We start from the raw sequence: 17,566 nt of genomic DNA, 5'->3' as shown, positions 1-17,566 counted from the left end.
TGTTATGAGAAACAGGTCACAGTGGAGTGATAACCATCTTTATACCGTTAAGCTAAAGAGACTAACTTTACACTAGCACATGACAGCACTGGCAGTGCAGCCCGCATTCAAACATGAACTGGGTTTTTTCTCCTTGCTTGATAAATAACTTGAGCATATGCTTAAGGCTATTAAAGTTATTTTTAAAGTGCTTTCATGAATAGAAATTACTGAATCAAAGAAAGTGATGATATTGCATTCATGTCACAACTCTGAAAAATAAGCTTTTTTAAAAATGTGGAACTGTACTTCCTAAAATCGCAAAGTGGCAACTGAGTTTAGTTCTGTATGGATTTCGAACACTGGTGTTTGTGACTTTCAAAACCTACCTATTGCTCCACTTGTAAAATTCTGTTTTAGGAAAGCAATTAGGTAAGTGATGCATCTATTCCACTTTAGGAGGGAACTTCAGTAAGTGTGTAAGTGCATTCTTGCGTAGGCATGCTTTCCCGATGTGGGAAGTAAAAGGTTAAAATGTGTTATAATTAACAAAGAGATGCACTAGTTAAAATATTTGAATCACATGAGAGTAGTGAGATTAATTGAAAAAGCCCTCCTTTTTTCATAAACTTGAAGTACTAGAGCCACTTGTAATAAAAAAAATACTATACAAATGACTATAATAAAAAATAATTAAAACTGTAGCTAAATTGAAATAGTAAGTGCAATCAAGGGCAAAGTTGTGCCTTATTGGACCTGATATAATGTTAGGATATTAGGAGTTATCCTGCTGTCTTTGAACTAACAAAAATTAAATGAGATATTATTTGAGGACAGCATGATCAAGTTTATGTAATTGAAGCAGTCTTTTTCTTCTGATTTATTTTAGCACTTATTTTTGTGATCACTATTTGCCTGAATATTGAGTTGCTTCCTACCTTGTTTTCCTAGTTGTCTGAAGAAAAGAAAGAAGAATACATCAGGAATTTTGTAAATTATGTCAGAAATATGTCAATTTTTAATTGGAGGTACTTTAAGCTTTATAAGCCGCTAGCAGTTCTAGTAGTCTCTCCTGAACTGTTCATCTCATAAAGCAGAGCCAATTTATAATATGGCATTTATTTTTCAATCGATAGATTTCTTCATGGGGATCTGTTTGTGTTAGTGTAAAATAATCTGGAGGAAATATAATCAGTATCTACCTTCCAGTTACTAGGAAGGAAAAGAAGGCTATTACGGATAGTCATCCAGTGAGTGAGAGGAGAATGTGGAGAGAAGGAGGTTTCCATGTTGATAAAAAATAAGGAAGATGAACAAAAAATCCACTTTTCTATATGTATTATATCTGTATAATATGTGTGTATATATGTGTGTATACTGTATTGCAAATGTGAAGAAGTGCATCAAATAGAGTTGTGATTACTGCATCAGTTCTGTCTCATGGAACACAGTAGTCTAAACTCAAAAGAAATTAAGGTCTGTAATGTCATCTTTCTTGAAATCATAATAACTTCTAACCTATATTTTTGTTTGCTCATTTTGTAAATAGATGTTGTGTTCTTTCAGAGTTAGAGAATCTCTATTTAGGTTTCACTGCGTACAGAGAGACTGCCTCATTTCTACATAAAAAATTGCACTGAACTAAGTTTCTCAGCCAAAACCTACCTCAAAAAGTTCCTTTGTCATACTTTACAATCCAAACAAGGAAATTATAAGAAAGTACCTTTTCTTTTTAACAGGTGTTATATAAGACAAAAGAAAAAGAAAAAGAAAACCAAAGTTTATCACTTGAACCATTGGAAGTTTAGACTTCAATACATTTAGAACTTAAAAATCCTGAAATATTTAAAGTAAAAAGTAGTTATTTTTTGCTGATACTTATAGCATTCCAACACTTGCTTAACAATTCTTTTTATTCTGATAATTCTTGTTATGTTTACATTGTTTGTTAATGTATTTTTCTTCAGATTTATGTGTGGAAGAGGAACTTGTTTTTATTGATAATCTTGAAAATTTTCATAAAAAACTGCCTACTTCATCTCTGCTTCTGAGCAGACTACAGTTTTTTTTAGTGAAAGATCCCCTTTTAGATTCTGAAGGACAGAATTTTACAGAAGAGAACATTTTCAGGTATCTACAAATTGTTCTATAATATTAAACTGAACTAATAGTTGGTGTATAATGCCATTAACATTTTAACATCTGTTGTACGTTAACTGTAACTAAATTATGTTTGCAACAGGTAAAGACTTCAGCTTTTCTTCTTACAAAAAAATGACTAGGATAAAATTTATACACGTTATTTAAGAAAACTGGATAAAGGAAATTATGTCATTTTTACATTCTGTAAGTGTGAACTGTACTCAGGATTTTCATTTTGGAATACTGAAAAAATGTCCATCTTTAAGGGACCTGGTCCTCTCTCAGACTGACCGATTCCCTATCAGTAAAATGCCACTGAACTTAGTTGGAGGAGGATTTTACACATGCTTCCAGGTTCCTTCCTTCTTAACGTCTCAGTCACGCTGTCAATAAATCTATGCTCTTACCCGGCTGCATTGTATTTCTTCAAGTTTAAATATTAATTAGTCTTATGTTTTTGCTCCGTTTCGTATTGCTAGGTTGATCGAACTTAATTGAATGATGTCATATGTCAGGAATTTAAACAAACTGGTGTTAATACATTAAAACAGGTATAAATTATATTCAGACTGTGCCTAGTATTTTGTAAATACATTCAGCTGTATACATATATTCACAAAGTCTGGCTAAATTTTGTACTGATTTACTCCATGTCTGGATGACTTGTGTAGCTTCCTTTGCACTTGGTAGAGTTTCATGATTCACAAACAAGGCAAAGCAGATTTTAACTGATTTAACTGTACATATATAGTAACAAACCAAGGAGGAGTGGGGTTATTTGCCTGGTTTTTCAAACATCAGCACTGATCTTGCATTGAGTCTCAGACACATGACTGTGTGCATGTATAAGCACTGTAAATATCCAGTGAACAGAACATGATCCAAATTCTGCAATGACTTTCAGAAATACCAGTGACAGGTGAAAAAAAATGCAAGCGTGAACCTTTACAGAAATAGCTCTGACTTGCTGATCTGCAGCTTACTAGCAAAGCCACCAGCCTTCTCAAGGTGGGAGTCCAAACTTGCTAGTGGAGCACACAGGCAGATGCATTTAGACAAAGAGATACAATTAGATGGACTTCAGATAAAATTCAATTAGCATCCCGGGGCTAGGCATAGAACAATTTATACTCTTCAGTCTAAAGTATTCCTGCAGGAAAACAGCATTGTCAGGGACTGATAGGAAAGTATCCCCCCAAAAAGTCATTCTAGAATTAGTACCTGTAATGGCCATGAGGGGCAAACCTAATGAAAGGTTTTCTTTCTGCTTGAAAAATTTTCATCCCTGTTCTGCTTGTATCCTTGCTTTACAAGGCAAGTAGTAGCCTCACTCCTGAGTTTTGCTTCTTGGCATTTTAAAAGTTTGTCAGTTGAACCAGGGAACATACTTTTAGTTTTCATTTTAGTTAATAGTGAGCACACTCTGCCTTCTTTGGTGCTCAGTGGTTCCTGAAAATAGAAATTAAAGGTGACAAAAGATAAATAATGTCAATGTCACAGATTACAGAAATTTGGTATATAGCAGAAAAACTTCACATTAGAAGAAAATTAGGTCTGCAGCTTTTGCAGAAAGCATTTTTATATAACAGGACTTATATACTGAGATGATGAACATTTTTTTTTTCTGTAACTTTTCTAAGGCAGGTCCCAAATTAAGTGGTTCTACTCTGCATATAATGTACTATTTATTGAAAAAGAATTTCGGTAAATTAAACAGATTGGTACAGCATCCCTTGGAATTGCTTTCTTAGAAAAGCATGGATTTAAAAAACCAAACAACTTTTGCCACTTATATGGCTATCAAAGCTACTGCTAAGACTTTCGGTCTTAGATATGAAGAAATACAAAAAAGTCACTTGCTTTGTCTTATGATCTTTTAAAGGGAACATTTGACTTTGCAAAATGAAGTGGAGATGCAAGGGAGTAAAAAAGAATTGCAGGGGATTAAAGAAAACTTCCATACTGTATCTGTAAAAGATGAAGAGGTACCATCATATTATTTCTTACTATTATATTAGCGATTGCTTTATGTTATGCATGTGTTCATCTGCAAGTCATTTCACTGCATTCTTTTCATACTTGCCAAATATTTGTAGCCTTCGTATTTCCAAGATTACAAAACACTGATATTATTTGAGTTTTTTTATTTCTTGGATGCTGTTGTTGGGAATCTCCACTCTGATCAGCTGTTTCTCCCTGAGACCTGATGTGATGGCAGTTTTATGTAGGTACTGTTACGCTAAGAATAAAAATGAACTAGAACAGGAATCTGTGACATGTGCATGGGAAAGAGGAAGTCCTAAGACATGTTCTGGGATCTGAGGGGCCAGCTTTGCTTCGTTTTTAAAAAGAAGTCAGATGTATTTTTTAGTCAATTTTTCAAAGTTCTAAAAAAACCCCAAACTGCCAATTAAATAAATGAGGATTTTACTTGATTGGGAACTGTAAGTTCAGACCCCCCCTTTATGCTCCACTGACTGAATCTGAAATACTGTAACACTATTTTTTTCCTCTGTTTTTAGCAGATCTTCATGTATGCTGCATAAATGCCATATGACTTCTTTTTTAAAAGCTCTTAGATTGGTTTAGAATTAAGCTGTTTCAAGATTTTGAAAAAGCTTAGGCTACACAGTAGCATCAAAGGAAATTTACTTGCCATTCTGTTGTGATTAATGTTTTCCAGTATTTCATGTTGCCTGTTCAGTTCTACAAACCCAGCAATGGCAGGTCGGAGTCTCTTAAGTTTCCGTCATACTTGGAACTGAAAGAGTTGTTCAGTTTAGCTCCAGAAACTATGGCTGATGAAGACATCTGCAAAGAGGTGATCAAACAAGGTGAGAGCTGGTTTTCTTAAATGCTTCACCTGATTTTCCTTTTATTTGCACACATTTAACACAATCCAGCTCTTTTATATCCAGTGCACAGCCTATCAAATACAATTTCTCTGGATGAGACTGCCAATGGTGCTATACCCAAATTTCTGAGTATTAGAAATGTCTCCTCAGGTAGCCAGGGGGAAGTGAACTATTTGCCATTCGGTTCTATCCATAGTTGTGTTGTAATCTTGGAAACAAACATAACATGAGCTGTGATTCATTAAATCCAGTCTACCATTAATATAATAATGTAGTGTTATGTTTTCTTAATCTGTAACTAATTCTACTTTCAGATACATCCTCATGAGCATTGTATGCAGTATTGTCATATCATATGAATTTCTTGTATTACATTGTAATTGCCAACATGAAAGCAGATTTCTGGGAAAAAAAGGTTAAATATTTCCATGGATAACAGGAATATTCTAAATGACAGTAGTAACTCTTTAAAGGAATTTAAGAGGAGGTACTAAATGCTTTTATACTCCAGATAATTACACCTTTAGTGACAATTAGTGGCTACTGGATTGAGGTCTATGACACTATTTTGTGTAGTGAAAGAAAAAGACATTGCCTGAGATATTTTTGGTTTGATTTAAAAAAAAAAAAGTGTTTGGTTTGGTAAACAAGTGAGGAGAACCACTTTTTTGGCTGTGTCGTAGTTTAACTCAAGCTAGCAATACAACCATGATAGCCACTTGCTCACTCCCTCCCCCCACCACCCAAATAGAGGAGAGAATCAAAAGGGAAGGGAGAAACTTGGACTAAGATAAACAGTTTAATAAAATAACAAAATACTAATATACTACTAGTAAACATATATATATAAATATAAATAGAATATAAAATAAAAGGTACTTAATGCAATTCCTCACAAACTCCATCCACACAGAGCAGCCAGTCCCAGGAAGCAGCACCTGGTCCCAAACAGCTGATCCCAGAGAGAGAAAAAAAGAGAAAAAAGGCAGAAAGGCCCAGAGGCCTCTGCAAAATGATAGGATGGCAAAAGGCCAAACTAAGGAAAGTCCTGAACAGAACTCCCCTCAATAGGCCTCCAAGAGCGAAGAGTTGAGAACATGAGAGAGAGAGCGGAAGATCTCGACTCTCCTTAAATCTGAAGCTTGACACTAATGGAATAGAATACTTTGATTGTTCAGTCTGGATGTCAGTCAAGCTCTGCCCCATCCATGCCCCAATTCCTCAATGCCTCACATCGGTGGGCAGAGCTCAGAATGTCCTTGGCTCTCAGACCAGAGCAATTAAAAACATTAACTGTGTCCTGGGGTGTTATCTCTTGTTCTCAAACTAAGTCCAAATAATAGCCATGCTAGCTACAAAAAAAAAGGGTTCTAACTGCATGAAGAAAATTAATTCATTTTCAGTCGAACCAGCACAGATTGACACGAAGCAGCTAAAAGAAGCTTCATGCTTCTGAGTGTGGAGGGTGTGTGCTAGAGTCTATTTCTGAAAGGGCAGCAGTTTGGAGTAATCCAGTCTCTTATTGAAGACAGGAACAATACTTTTTAAAGTGTGCATTTGACTAAGGCAGTTTCATGTGCATTCTGCTGATACTTGTAGTACATCACAACGTACATGCCATGTTCCAAGCTGAATGACCCAACCTCCACTGCAAAGGTTTGAGGATTTTGTACATAGACATCAACCTTTTATTCTTTTTTGTTCTGTTTTAGTCCTTTTTAGTAGCAAGAGAATCTACATCATACACAAACTCCTGGTAAACTACATTTAGGCTACCTACTTGTTCCAGAAATCACATCACTGTAGTCATAAGAACTTTGAATAGCTCGGATAATGACTATACTAAATTGTATTTTTTTCTTTTAAGGGACAAAAGTGACCACTGCTCTCTGATCAGCTACAGCATACTAAGCGTAACTGTAATTTTTCATAGTGATGCATTATGGAGATTCAATAAAAAATTTAAAAGAAAAAATTGCTCTGACAGGAAAAAGGAATAAATGATTCATTGGTGGCACTTTATGTTTTCAGATCTCAAAGCAGAAATTACATACGAAATAGAAACATCCAAGTACTGTCCCATACCACAAGAGGTTTGCTCCAGTAATAGAAGTATGTTGGAAATCTGTGAGTCAGGTAGGAAGATCTACATAAATCAAGGGGAGGTATTTAAAATAAATTCCTCAATTGACAGTCCCTATATTCTGTTCTTGGGAGTACGTTTGCTTTGTGTAATCTCCTATTTTGTACCTGCACCTTAAGCAGCTAGAAGTGCCATACTCCTTTCAAGAGTTTTAAAAGCTAAACACAATCAACTTCGTAGTTCCTTCATGTTGCTTTTGGCTGCAAGTGGTGTCTATATCTTTTGCACTTGATTAGCTTTTCAGATTTTTTTTATCTAACAACTCATCTAGAGGACAGAGGAAAGTTAAGACATATTGATTAAAATTATGGAGTAAAAGAACACAATTTAAAATTTGTTAAAGTCTTACGTAAATGCTTTCAAAAGAGGGTGATGGAGGACAATTCAGGGAGAAGTACTGAGTATACTTCCAGGGGTTAAAAATTCCTGTGCAGCCATTTTGGTTTGCAAATGGTTCAGTAATGCTGTGTGATAGAGAAATTAAGCCACATAGTCACCAGAGCTGTTTTCCACAGAAATAAATTGAAAATGTTGAATATTAGCTAATGTGTGTGTGTTCAATCCTGGCTCCTGCTACACTGGCATCAGGAAATCCTTTATACATACCCGCCTTTAATAGCTTGAAAATGCAGTCAGGCAACCTGGTTACAATGCATACAAATGCCGAACAGGTTTGGTGTATGACTGTACAGACTAACTATACAACCTCAGTTAAAATTTATTCAGGTTCCAGGTGCAGTCTCTCAAAATGGTGGGTATTCTTGCCAGCTGTACCGTTTTCACAGCTTAATGTTGGCTGGCTAAGAGAGGCAGAGAAATGGCTGTGCTGATGACATTTTTCATGCAGAAAAGCAAAGAGTGACATTTAGAAATTGATGTGATCTGGGCAGGGTGGTGATCCTTGAATAAAAATGTACTTCTTGCCCTAATGTGTATCCTAGCTTGGGAAAAATCTAGCCATTATTGCATTGAACAGTAGTAGTATTGTCCTCCAGTGCATGTTCACTTAATAATTTTCCATCCAGCAGTTACTAAAATCCTTGAGAAATTTTGGGTTTTCTCCAGACCAAGACCTCGCTTGTCTCAGTTTCAATGTGATTTATACTGGACTGATGATTGCCCCCTCAGGCTAACAGCATCACACTCCTTATATTGTATTGTAGTGGCCTTTTGGTGGGAGCAATCATATCAACTCAAAAGTGTCTGATATAAAAGCTCAAGGCAAACCTACTATATATTGTCCCACCAAGACAAGCGTGACTAACTGTAATCTGAATCTAGTGAGCTACCTACAGCTCTTCTAAAGCTTATGATGAGCAAGAGGAGCTTAGATGCAGTAGATCTGAGAAGTCTGAGACCCTCCTGCTGTATATAGCAATAACAAGTTGATTATAATTTTAGCTAGGATATTATCTGTTCTTCCAGAGTAGATTAGTAATCAAACCATCTTGAATTGTTTTAAAGAAAGTGGTGGCATTGATCTCTATTGCAAGTTTGCTGGCTTAGCTCTGCCTTTGAATCAGGCAAAATTCAATCATTGGGGCACAGAAAGCTTCCATATCCAGAGAGAGAGTTCGGGGTTTTTTTAAGTATATACTCAGATCTGTAGGATAGAGACCTGCAAACCTGTACATGCCACTACTAAGACACTCTGCTAATGGAAGTTCCTATATCAGGTGTGAAATTTCAGAAGAGATCCCCTACAGTCTTCTCCTTCTAATTAACTTTGCTATATATGAGTTACCAGAAGTGAAATATGTTTGCCTGAACTCAGAAACTTGAAAACAGTCAGAAAAGAATGGCATTTTCAGTAGACATTTCATTGTTTGCCTTCCATTCCTGGTACCTATGAGGATTGTTTATTGATAAAAGGGTTGAGGGACAAGAGCATTCACTTTGTCATTAATGCTCTGAGAAGTGGAATGGCACCCTGAGTGGAGGCAGAGTTTAACTAATGTAGCTTGTCAAAACGTTCCAGTCTCAAAAGCAAAAATAACTAGACAAGAACAAATATGAACAGTACTGCTCAAAGAGAATCAAAGAGAAATAATTTTTCTTTTTGTATATGTCAGGAATTTTTGCTATCCTGAGATCAACCCTCTGTCTTATTCAAAGAAAATCACTAGATTTCTTTTTCACCACAAAAAAGTTTGTGATCTGAAGTTCACAGCAGAAGTTCACGGAGCTTTTTTGATCTAAGTAAATGGCAAAGGAATTGTATTGATTGGAAATGCGTTTCCTTCTTTTGTAACCACTTTTCTTTCTTACTTTTTTTTTTTTTTCCAATGTGCACTGTACCTTCTCTGGCTTTCTAACGCTGCCCTTTATCCTTTCTACCCTTTGGGCCATACAATCTGCTTTTTAGGTTGGACAAGGAGCAGCTGTAAGCGTCTGAGCAGGTGGCTGATTAATGTGTGCCAGTTGGCCAAACAATGTGTGTATGGTGATTGCAGCTGCCTGCCGCCTGTGGCAATGAATAGGGGTTTTGCTACAAGTGTTTTTCCTTATGGAGACACAATTTTTCTGGCTGTTAGTTTCCACAGAACAGGGAGTAACTGTGTTCTTTGTGGCCTCTATTTTCTAGTCAAGCTTAGCAAGAAATATGATTAGGAGAATGCTAGAGAGATGAATACCAGAGGAATCATGTATAGTGCCAATTTTTATGGAATGTCACCAAATTCAATGAAGTTGCAAATTCCGTATTAGATTTGAATGAAAAACAATAATCCATTAAAATGTCTGCATTTAACATGATTGGCAAAAAAAAGGATGTGAAAAGTGACTTGCAGGGGACTTTTAACATGCCAGGTTTGTTTGTATACTGCTTTTAAAAAAGTGGTGTTGTAATTCATTTCAGTGGTCATCCCTAAAAATTAAAATGAGTACTAATTCTGCTTGAAAGAGTAATTTTGTGTTTGAAATTATGACTTTCTGAAGTTCCTGAGCCCATTCATCCGAATGTTACAGACACCACAACATTGTCTCAAGTCTCTGTCCCATCTAATTAACATCATTTATGTGGGAACTATCTAAGAAGGCGCACAGGGATGAACACCTAATATCAAAACCTCAGCCATAGTACCTGGTGATTTAACCATAAAAATCATCTTACATGGAAGGAGTATATAGCCAGAACTACATTACAGAATGAGTAAAGGAATGTGATCTACACATTATTATCCCCAAACTGTCTGGAAGTTAAATGAGAAGTATTTCGGTTTTATTGCTTAAATAGCGAATTTTCCCATGAAAATATTTTGTATTTTAATCCAAAACTTGACTAGTGTAAAATTACTAAGTATGTGTGCTTCATTCACAAGTAGCTTTGTGATTTAATTCTTTAAATTTTTGTTTTGGGTGGGGTTTTATGCAATTTCTAGCTATATATGTTCCGTATCTAAAAGATGAAATGGAAGTACCTTTAACTCCTCCATGCAGACAACAAAGATCATGGGTTAATCTTCTGTGCACAGGACTTCAAGAAGAACCTATTCCTCTTTCTGGTAACAGGTATTGAAAACTTTGTAGTGATAGATCCTGCCATAAATCCTCTAAATCACACATCTTCAAAATTAGTGCAAAAATAACTTTAGTCTATCTGTGAATTGGTAGTTGTGTTCTTTGACACAGCTGCATATTTTTGTGTTGTGCATGAAAGAGGGAACAGAGTGAATGGTCCGTGTCTGCGGCTTTTCAGGGGAGCTTGAGAAAGGAAATGGCAGTCACTACTGTAGAATTCTTTCTCCTGGGGGACTTAATAGCCTGAAAATCTAATCTCTTTTCTGGAGTAGGCAATTGTAAATATTTAAATATATTTATGTAGCAAGTATGTATGTGTGTATCTACATTAATTTATACATATGGTAAACACATATGTTGAGCAAGTATCACCTACAAAATCTGCAGAAGAGATAGAGGAAGAAAGTATTGTCTGTGTTTTGGGGATATTCCCCAACAATGGAATTTAAACCTTTTCATGCTGACATAGGATCAGGATTGCTTCATTCTTTTCTTCACATCTTGTTTGCAAGACTAGCATTTTTGCCTTGCTATCTTTCTCATATATGCACAAAGAATTTAAATATCCTTTTGGGGAGGGAACCACAGTCTAGATATAATTTTTATTTGGTGCTGCTTTATTTTATGAACCAGCCTTGATGGCTCCTCTCCTTCCTGTTCACCGTAGTGTTGCATGAAGTGACCTTGTATATGGACAAGAAAAAATTTTTAAGGATGAGTGAATGAATGAATGAACTGAAAATTTAGAGAGAAGGTAGATCTTTAAACGGTAGTTTTGTATAAAATAAAATTCAAAAGGTAATGCAGTTAAACTTCATACCTCTCAGTCTTGTTTGATGTTCTTCTTAGTATTTTGATTACAGAGCCCTCTAGGGAATACTTAGAATGTTCGGTATGGCAAGCAGAGAAGTATTGGGATAATATGAACTCTCTTTTGCTTGTCGGTAAGGATTTCTAATTGATGTTGAAGAGTTCCACGTCCATGGAAAAAATATAGTAAAAAGATAATGTTATATTACAGATAATGTTATATTACATTTTTGGAATCATTGAGATTTATCCAATTAATATAACCCTCTGAAGTTTGTATTATCTTGTTCTTTTAGTACATATACAAAATTACAGTATGGCAACATAAAAATTGTTATGTCATGTATCCTTCTATGGAGGTAATTTGAATGAAGTAAGTTTTACTTTATTTTGAAAATGTTCAGCTCACTACTACTAATTATATTCAATAACTGTGGTAATTGAAATTGGGCCAGCTGTTCAATTCTTTTCTGTGTACTATTTTCCTTAAGTAATGTTTCAAAATATGTATCAATGATTAGAAAATGCTGTTAGTGGAAAATAATAACTTGACAAGAACTGAGTTCATGTTAGGAAGCAAAATATAAAAAACCCAAAATAAGCTGCAGGTTATTTCTGACAGTACCAGAATACTCATTACCACTGTTCTTTCATTTTATTTGCCTTCATTTTACAAGTTTCAGGATTCATTTATGTATATTGATTTATGTTGTCCAACTCATTTGTGCGTTCATTTATAGTTGAAAATAATATATCGTAGGCCCACTACTATTTAAGTTCATTTTTTTTTCGGGTAAGGGTTATGTTAAATCCTTGAAAGCACAACAGGTAAACCCACAGATAATGAACAAGGTCATTTGTAGTTTTAGTAATGCAGCTACACGTTATTAGATCTTCCCCCTTACTTGTACACTCCGTAAATAAAAAGCACACTTGCTCTGATAACACTGCTTTGCTATTAGTGGACACTGAGTTAAAAGTGGTATTATAAACTATGGATATATGTAGTAGGTCATCAGTACTTGGGAGCTTTCGTTTCCGAAATGACATTGTTTTCATTTTTCTGGATTACTAATATTATATGTTTATTTCTGTTTTTTGTAGAACGTCAGACAGTTAAACTTGCATATCAGCATCATTTGCTTGCAGAACTGAAGGAATTGTTACCACTTGAGGTAGAAGCACCAGTACTTAGCTCACTAGAGGAGGGCTGGTGGCTTCATTTTGGTTTAAATCCAGCCTCCATAGAAACTTTGGAGCAATTAAATATAGATGCCAGTAATGCAAACAGTTTGCTTCCTACAGAAGTAGAAACGTTCACACAATTTACATCACGTCAGTTAGAAAGTAAGTACCTTCTTTTAAAAAAAAAAAAAGATAAAAAGGCAAACTCAGGTGCTTTAAAAGAGAATCACGCAGTGACTGTTACATAGCTCCAAGAAGAAAGGAAATCAAAGATTTCTTTTGTCAAGAAAAAAATGTTTTATAGCAACGTGAAGTAGCAACACTACTACAATTAAATTTAGAACAAATTATAAGAACAGAAGTGTTAAACTACACCAAGTTATCTTTTCTATTAATGTACAGATGAAAAGTAGCCTACATCAGCCATACTATTTTTTATTAAAATACTTTCATACAGGAGAATTGCTTAACAAATAGCAATTTTGCATTGGAATATTTTAATAAGTCAGATATTCATGTAGTCCTATCTGCAGACAGACAGTGGGGAGAGTATGCTACAGTGAAAATTCTCTATTTTGTGATGCTATTCAGAGGGGTTTTTATGCTGCTGTGGTTTCAGATGTGAAGCGCTCATAAGCTTCAGAATTTCTCATGGACCATTATGCATACTTACAATCAAACTTTAACAGAAAATGCAAAAAGTTGTTTAGGTTTTACTACATAACTGTGGCCTGACTGCAAGACATGAATTGTGATTCTAGAACTCCAGGGGTTGGCTACAGCATCATATATTGTGAAACAAATAGGCACTGCTTATGAAAGAACATTTCCACTTAACTGCTTTTTACCTATCATAAAGGTTTAGCTACTGTGTTTAACATGGATGTGCAGCAGCAATACAAAAAAAATGCAGTTCTAGTGAGGCATGTACTTAGAGGGAGCTAATTTCATTCTTTACTTCCTCTTGTTCCTCTAAAAAAAACATCTGTTAACCTTTTCATCTTTTCTTCCTAATTAAATGTGTTACACCCAGTTGCCTAGAACTCTTAACACAAATAAGCACCATGCAGACGGTGAAAACTTCTCCAAACAGTAGTGTGGCCTTCTGTTTCTCAACATTGTACATTTTTGCTTAGGACTAATCAGTACAAATTTTCTAAAAGTGGATTCTAGTGATCTGGGAAGGCAGCAAGAAGAAATTAAAAAAAAAAATGCTTTCTCTATAATTATCCAAAATATTTAACTACAATCAGGAGGAAGAACAGAAAAAAAAACGTTGTAGCAGATAAACTAAATTTTATTTTTTAGGATGGCTAGAAGAGAATTCTGTGACAAACCAGGAGCTAATTTCTGCTGAAAGACATCAGTCAGACAAACCAGTTAATCTTCACATGTCACCGTGGAATCAAAGGCAGTACTTTGCCCTGCATATGAATGCTGCATCATCTGCCAAAATTCACAATACAAATACACCTGTGGAAGAGCTTACCAGAGGAAGCATAAAACAGAATAAGGTAGAAGAGGCAATTTATTTCTTAAACCAAGAGAAGAAAAGCCCCAAGTCATCTGAATCAGTCAGCTGTAAAGACATATCTTCCAGACAAGATAACTCGTCCAGTAGTCAAAAGCCTGCATCATTTTCACTTGCTACAAAATGGGACGATGATGATTCTGATCTGAGCAATTTTATCATGCTGAGATCTAAACATACACTCACTCCAAGAGAGGAAAATAATGATGTAGATAGTCCTGAAAAAGGTATGTGAACCAGTTTATTTTGACATTTTTCCAAGTTTAATTCTGCTTTCTTATACCAGCTCCAATAGATGCTAGTTTATGCTAGTAGATTTATGGGGAAAAAATTCCTTTGAAGTCAATGGTAACATTTTTATGATCTTTAATGTAGCTGAATTTTCAGCTAGCAATCTTACCTTTTGTTTTTTCCTTTAGGTATCTTAGGGGATTTTCTTTGTTTTGATTGGGAGAGTGCTTTTGATCTGGGTTTGGGGGTTTTTTGGTGGTTTTTAATAAAATAAACATATGAGTTTATTCCTGTTCTGACAAAGTAACTCTAAATGGTACTTACTTCACAAAATCTCTTCTATCTATGTTCTGAATCAGATCTCCTGGCCTCTTTGGATAAATAGTAGTTATCAATTGTAGTGATCAAATATCAATTATCAGGACTCTTACTTTTGTAGAACCAACATAGCCTAGACAATGAACAAGAGTTACAGTTCTTTTCTGGAAAGAATCATTTGAGCCAGTTACCTTGGTGCAAACCCCATCAAACAAAGAGGCAGAACAAGTTTTACAGAAAACAGAAAGTTTTTGGTAGCCCTGTTCTTGCTGGTAATAATACTTATGTGAAAGAATCTCAGGCTATGCATTGACTGCTGCAGAATGCAAAACAGCATAGTGGGGAAAGAAGTACAAGTATATACTTATTTGTTTGGGTTTTTAAAAAATATTTGTGACACAAAATATTGGGAGACAGTGACATATTTCCAGATTCACTTTTCAGGATAAAGTCATATTTAAAAAGAATATTTTTCATTTTTGGACTTACATGGCAGAATTTTGACAATAACTTTTATTGCTTCAGATATCTGTCCCAGCATTAAAAACAAAAATAACAATAGTAGTAATAAAAAGCTTTCAGCAGGAATTCCTATCAAATAGGGATATTTATTTAACTGCAGGTTTATGTAATCTTGTGGAGTGAATTGTTTCTTGAAAAAAATTCTGTTACTGATGCTGGTAGCCATGCATGAAACACTTCCAGAAAGCAACAATCTCAATTTTTGAAGTAGATCAAGGTATCTGAAGTTTTATGCTACCATCTAGTGAACTCTGACTAGAACTGCATCTTCTTGTGGATGCACTCGACCCCCTGCCCTCGACACTCCTAACAAGAGGTCCAAATGTATTGGAAGACAAGCTATGTTACATTTACAAATAGACTTATGGAGGTTTAAGTAAGTTAAATACAGTTTAGAGTATTTTTACAGGTACAGCCCAGTGTTGCAGATCAGTTATGTTTGATATATAGATAACCTGTTAAAATGTATAGGTGTTAACACATTGATGTAGAAATGATGTGAAGTATTGTACACTTTTTCTAATAATGAACAGTTTTTATTAAGGGTCATTCGAAATTTAACTGAAAATAAGAAATGCCAGAGCTGCTTGTAGCGCTCTTTCTCTATTGTCTTTGTTGTTTGGCTTTTTTTTTTTAAATGTCATTGTGTATAATATTTAGTTCAGAAAGTACATAGGAGGGAAGTAGTAGAAACAGTTCATTGATCAGATTTTGAACCCTATATAGCTTTTCAAAATCAGGAAAGGTTTTTTAACTTAACTAGAAAAAAATTAATTTTTTCCTTTCTTTCTGTTTCCGTGTGATTAGTTTGTTTCCTGGGGAAACTGGCCATTCTTAACTAGAAAAAAATCAGCAATATTTAGGAGATACCTATTGAGCCAGAACCCCTCTCAGATACAGAGGTAGAGCTGCCAAAGGAAGACTTGGAGGCAGAAGCTGTAGTTCATGCATCAGTATTTAAAAGGAAGAAGGGAAGGAGACTTGGAAATACTAACATGTTGCAAAAGATGGCTATAAAACAAGAGAAAGTTCTTTTCAATAACCATTTTTTCTTTTTTTTTCCTACCATTTGCAGCTTCCCTGTTCTTCCTGAGTCACTTACAGTATCAAACCTTTTCTACTCACACTTGCTATTTTTCATACTCTGAGCTTCTTATAGTCAGTACCATCTTTCCTTTCAGACATGTTTTAATCCATATAAGGGCATAGGAGCTTTCCTTTGGAGCTGTATTATAGACCTATAGTACCAGCTCCTTAGTTTTTCCAGCTCTGTGTTTCTGCCCTAATGAAGAGGAACCTGATAATGCCTGACTTATCAGGCTGTGAAGGCTGACAGGGCCTCATCTCTCTCGGTGTCTTCATGGTTCTTCCATACTGTATGAGCCCATGAAAACAATAAATTTCATGAAAAGAAAATGCATGTGTCATAGAAACTACTTAATTTGAAAACATTTTTGCATGTAGACTCATTTGTAGAATAGTTTCCTTATTTATTGAGCTGGTTTTGTGATATTGTATCTAAATGTTCACTTGTGGTTTAATGATTTAGTACTACAAGCTGAAGAACAGCATGTGGATGTTCACAAAGAGGACAGTTCTGTATGTGAGACTGCAAGAATACAGGAAAAAGAACAAGAGAATGAGGACAGTATCACAGTCAATATTCAAGCATCAGGTATAATACTTTGGATATGCTTTTTTTTGTATAACTTTGCAGTATATTTTTTATTAAATAACACTAATCAGACAAATATGGAAATTATTAGACTTATCCGCTCCTTGAGACTGAAAATATTCCAAATAGATGGATATTTATTTTGATGCAGATGTGAGAGCAGACTATGGAATTCTTTCTTAAGACTAACAGACTTCGGTGGACAGGAAATTTCTTCATGCCAATCGGTACCCTCAAATTATTTTTCTGCATTTTTCCCCTGACAGAGCAAATGAGAGAACTGGAGACAGAAGGGATTGGTAGTCATTTTGGTAGCGTCTTCAATGCAGTAATAATCCATTATGGATTTATCTCTTGTATAACTGAGCCTTACCCTATGAACTCTTGCTGTTGTATTTTTCAGGGCATTGTATCAAAGAACATGCACTGACAGTTTTGTCATGCAATAGAAATGGTGGAGAAGAATATAGAATATATTTATCCAAGATATTTGACAGCCTCAAATTAAGCATGCTCAGTGCTAGAGAGTTGTAGGCCTAGCACAGATTAGTTTGGTTTTCTGTGGAAATGCATTCACTCCAACCATGTACTTAATGGTGAAAGAACCAATGAAAAGAGTAGAGCAGTATCTGTTCCTGTCTGAGATAAGAATTGTG

At 35.2% G+C, this 17,566-nt stretch overlaps 1 protein-coding gene across 1 annotated transcript in view; it reads left to right on the top strand.

Moving 5' to 3' along the window:
• SHOC1 (shortage in chiasmata 1) overlaps positions 1-17,566 on the top strand; it is a 103,396-nt gene that overhangs the window by 61,019 nt on the left and 24,811 nt on the right. Inside the window, exons 7-15 of the mRNA XM_065656948.1 lie at positions 1,947-2,109; positions 4,004-4,106; positions 4,805-4,955; positions 7,008-7,112; positions 10,500-10,629; positions 11,488-11,582; positions 12,553-12,795; positions 13,942-14,391; positions 16,785-16,910. Coding sequence (XP_065513020.1) covers positions 1,947-2,109; positions 4,004-4,106; positions 4,805-4,955; positions 7,008-7,112; positions 10,500-10,629; positions 11,488-11,582; positions 12,553-12,795; positions 13,942-14,391; positions 16,785-16,910 — 1,566 coding nt within the window. The remainder of the gene's footprint in view (positions 1-1,946; positions 2,110-4,003; positions 4,107-4,804; positions 4,956-7,007; positions 7,113-10,499; positions 10,630-11,487; positions 11,583-12,552; positions 12,796-13,941; positions 14,392-16,784; positions 16,911-17,566) is intronic.

The sequence above is a fragment of the Caloenas nicobarica genome, chromosome Z (assembly GCF_036013445.1).
Source record: "Caloenas nicobarica isolate bCalNic1 chromosome Z, bCalNic1.hap1, whole genome shotgun sequence".
In the NCBI taxonomy this organism is placed as follows: Eukaryota; Metazoa; Chordata; class Aves; order Columbiformes; family Columbidae; genus Caloenas; species Caloenas nicobarica.
This window is presented reverse-complemented; position numbering and strand designations above follow the sequence as displayed.